Here is a 4,087-nt window from a genome sequence, read left to right on the forward strand (position 1 = left end):
GTTTTCCTTTCTCAAGCATAAATACCCAGGATTGTGATTGCTGGGTTGTTCAGTAAGTGAATATTTAAGTTTATGTGAAACTCTTGGATTGTTTTCTAGAATGACTGGGCCGTTCACCCACAATATACTGTCAGGTAAAAATTCAGACTAGAAATATCCTATAAGGTATGAATCTCTAATAGAGTTTTTCTTGACTAGTAAAATTGGTGAGTTATTTTGCTTTTAGCATTCCTTCTTTGCATTTTTTGTTTTCTACATTAAACATACATAACTTTGTAATCACACATAGGGAATGTGACCAGGTGATGAGGTTAGTTCTGAGCAAACTGTAGGGTTTCATTTCTCCTTGGGGTGAAGATCTGTGTTAACAGTTACTCTACGCACATCATTCCAAGTCATTCATGGCACAGGTGAGGCAGGGCACAGGGAGGGTCCAAGAAGTGCCCTTTCAGAGATATTTCAGATCCACAATGATGGCTAGACTTAGTAATGCACAAGTATTTGTACAGTGAACCTAAAACCCTGACAACTCAGGTGCAGATTTAATCAAATACTACTGAATTTTTTAAAGCCAAATTTCATACTTTAATAAAATCACTATTTAAAATTTAAAAAAAAATTTGGCAAACGATCTTCTACAAGATAAAGAATTGAAGACAAAGGTATTTTTGATGAATGACACTTTGAGATATGCACTCTGAGCTAAAGATAGCATTTTCCTTACAGTGAGGTTTTCACTTCTAACCACCCTACCTTCTCCTGACCTTACCGAGAATCTCACTAAGGTGTTCATAGCTGGGGGACTCCACATGTTGACACCTGAGGTTTCTGTGGGGCTCCCTCAGGCAACGGCATCACTGTGGTCTCTCAGAGCACAGAAATACACGGCTGAGTCCTCAAGCTGTGAGTCTGAGATGGTGAGGCTGATGGAACTCGTTGCTCTCTGGAAGTTCAAGAAATACCGATCTTTTGTTGTATTCAGCTCATTGTAAGAGTCCTGATGAATAAGGAAAATAATTTCCCCACTTGGTGGTTGCTTGTACCAGAATAAATAATAAGTATAGCTATTGGCTTCATATGCACAGTTCAAGGTTACATCCTCCTTCTCCAGCACAGAAATTTCTGACTGATTTTGAGTTACTTTCTGGGCCATGATGGATCCTAGAGAGAAGAAAAAAAAAATTATATATATATATATATATATAGGCTGATTCTCCTGGTGGAACTCAGAGGGCTTCAAGGAACAAACAGAGGATTAACAGTTCTTTCTAATTCCTCTGCCAGTTAACCAACTCTCCTAAACCCCAACAGACAATAATAACCTGCCCTACCTCTACACATGGGAGCTGAGCAGAGCTGAGTCTGTTTGCGGTCATCCTTACCAGCCTTACCAAGGCAGACAGAGGCTATGACAACTCTGAGCAGGCCAGGGAGCCCCATGCTGGACGGTCTTCCTCTGAGTGAAATGCTCTGTGTTCTCTCTCAAATTCGGGTCGAGATGCCTGACCTGTGCCTGCCAGGGCACATGCACAGTGACTGAGCTGTGAGATGCTTCTGCATCAGAACAGGAAATGTAACTGGCTGGTGTCAGTTTGCCTGTGTCATGCCATGGCTTGTGGAGGTGGTTGGTGATTGTAACCTTCCTATTTAGACTTGAAAGTCACTTGGTTATATCTGACTCTTTGTGACTCCATGGACTGTAGCCCACCAGGCTCTTCTGTCCATGGGATTCTCCAGGCAAGAATACTGGAGTGGGTTGCCATGCTGTAATCAAATTAACAACAGTTACATCAGGGCTGCATGCATATTCAGTCAATGCATCTAGGATAGACATACGTTTTCTTACAAAAACAATTTATTATGATTACAGTGACCTCTGAGAACAAATAGCCATCCATTTTTGTATAGCTCCTTTTTGGGGGGAGGGATTTGCAGCCCAAATCTACAGTGAAATAAGCTCGCAAGCTTTTCTTTCATACAGGAAGATAAAACTGTTTACTCTCAATCATCATAGCTTTTCTTCCTAGACTCCAAGTCATGGTTTCTGGTGGAATTTACGGGGGATAAAGGTCCTTGTCTGTTTAATGCAACTATAGCAAGTTTCCTATTGGACAAAATTTGTCCAGCTTTATGTGTCTAACAGTAATCAATAATTACTGTGTGCTAAAATAATCTTGCCTTTAAATATCCACCCTATAGTCAAAATGAGGACAAGCTCACCAGACCATGCATTCTTATTTCCTTATATCAGAAATGTAGCCCTAGAGGCTGCGTGCCACAACTCCTGAGCCCGTGTACTGCCACTACTGAAGCCCGTGTGCCTGGAACCTGTGCTCTGCAACAAGAAGCCACCGCACTGAGAAGCCTATGCACTGCAGTGAAGAGTGACCTCCACTCACTGCAACTGGAGATAGCCCAAGTTCAGTAACAGAGACCCAGCTGAAGCAAAAATAAAATAAACAAATAAATAATAAAAGAAACATAGCCACTCAAAAGTCACAAACGCTTTTTCATCCCACGGCTGCAGCAGCTCCAGTTCAAAGGCTTTCACTGAAAACAGCCCCTCAATAGCGTTACGTCTCAGCCACATGCAGGCTGGTATGTGATTTGCTTGGTGCCTCTGTGTTGGTTTATGATTATGATTCAGGTGATGCAGCTTTTAATCATCTATTTCTTTTCTCTAAATGAATTATTAATTCTGTGGCATCTAATATCCATCTCACATTATGAGAAAAATAGATTTGTTTTAAGAAGTCAGTCTAGAGAAGAGAGGAATCTTTCTGGCTGAACAGGGGTGCTTCTGGGGATTGGAGCTTGGATCTTCCTTAAGACTGACATCCACCCTATTATCCCTGTAGAGCAATTCCCAACCTCCTGAGTTTCTAGGATTAGACCTGAGCTTGATTGGTTTTCCTGAAAAACTCTAAATGTAAACTAAACTCTGATCAAGGAGAGAATATACCTCTTCCTGACTTCAGCCTCCTGCTCTCCTTGAGTTTGTGCTCAGCTCCCCCTACAGCCCTCTCTCACTGTGTCACTCAGAGCACAGTAGTACACGGCCGAGTCTGATGCTTGCACTGCCCGTTTCTGCAGGTGGAAGGAGCTGTCACTCCTAACAAGAGTGGCCTGAAAACCTTCATGCTCTGGCCTCTCGTTTGTCATTGAGCCCTTCAGGAGGAGTTGAGGAGCTTTGTTGAAATGCTGGACATACCAAAAATGATAGGAACCTGAATACGTGGTCTGGTAAGTGCAGTTCAGGGTCAGGAGAGCCCCCTCTGAGACAGTCACTGGGCCTTCTGTCTGGTTCACTGAGTCACCATTGGTCCCTCCTACAAGAGAATCACTTTGTTATAGTAGAAATGTACAGGAGGAGTTTTCAGCCAGAGAAGAAAAATAAAACTTACCTGTTATCATAGGAAAATGAAAAATCATTTTAGGACAAAGTGCTACTTACCAAGTATTAAGAAGATGACAAGAACTGAGTGAGTGGCAGAAAACATTCTGGCAACAGTCCTTGTTCCCTAGAAACATCAAATCTAACAAAGTTAGTCTCTGGCTGGATGTTACAGAAGCTCCTCACTCAGAAACTGGGAACCCCTTTCTGCACAGCAGCAGTCATCTGTCTTGTGGCTACAGAGTAGGCAAGTCAAACCAGCTCCTGAATACAATGAGGAACCGCATCTGAAGGAAGCCCCGCCCTCTGGTGGTGATCTTAAAGATTACACCACAGTCATATCTGACCTCAGTTCAGTTCAGTCGCTCAGTCGTATCCAACTCTTTGCGACCCCATGGACAGCAGCAGGCCAGGCTTCCCTGTCCAACACCAGCTCCCGGAGCTTGCTCAAAGCCATGTCCATTGAGCCGGTGATGCCATCCAACCATCTCATCTTCTGTCGTCCCCTTCTCCTCCTGCTTTCAATCTTTCCCAGCATCAAGGTCTTTTCCAGTGAGTCGGCTGTTTGCATCAGGTGTCCAAAGTATGGGAGCTTCAACCTCAGCGTCAGTCCTTCCAGTGAATATTCGGAACTGATTTCTTTTAGGACTGACTGGTTTGATCTCCTTGCAGTCCAAGGGGCTCTCAAGAGCC

The 4,087-nt window shown here is 43.3% G+C and overlaps 2 gene segments (V, D, J or C); both read right to left on the reverse strand.

Moving 5' to 3' along the window:
• Nucleotides 1-841: 841 nt before the first annotated feature.
• On the reverse strand, nucleotides 842-1,440 carry LOC129621976 (T cell receptor alpha variable 19-like). The segment is given in 2 exon segments: nucleotides 842-1,161; nucleotides 1,383-1,440. Coding segments are annotated over 2 exon segments (378 nt in total).
• A 1,563-nt stretch (nucleotides 1,441-3,003) lies between these two features.
• On the reverse strand, nucleotides 3,004-3,500 carry LOC129621977 (T cell receptor alpha variable 18-like). The segment is given in 2 exon segments: nucleotides 3,004-3,329; nucleotides 3,455-3,500. Coding segments are annotated over 2 exon segments (372 nt in total).
• Nucleotides 3,501-4,087: the final 587 nt, after the last annotated feature.

The sequence above is a fragment of the Bubalus kerabau genome, chromosome 10, assembly GCF_029407905.1.
Source record: "Bubalus kerabau isolate K-KA32 ecotype Philippines breed swamp buffalo chromosome 10, PCC_UOA_SB_1v2, whole genome shotgun sequence".
Lineage (NCBI taxonomy): Eukaryota > Metazoa > Chordata > Mammalia > Artiodactyla > Bovidae > Bubalus > Bubalus kerabau.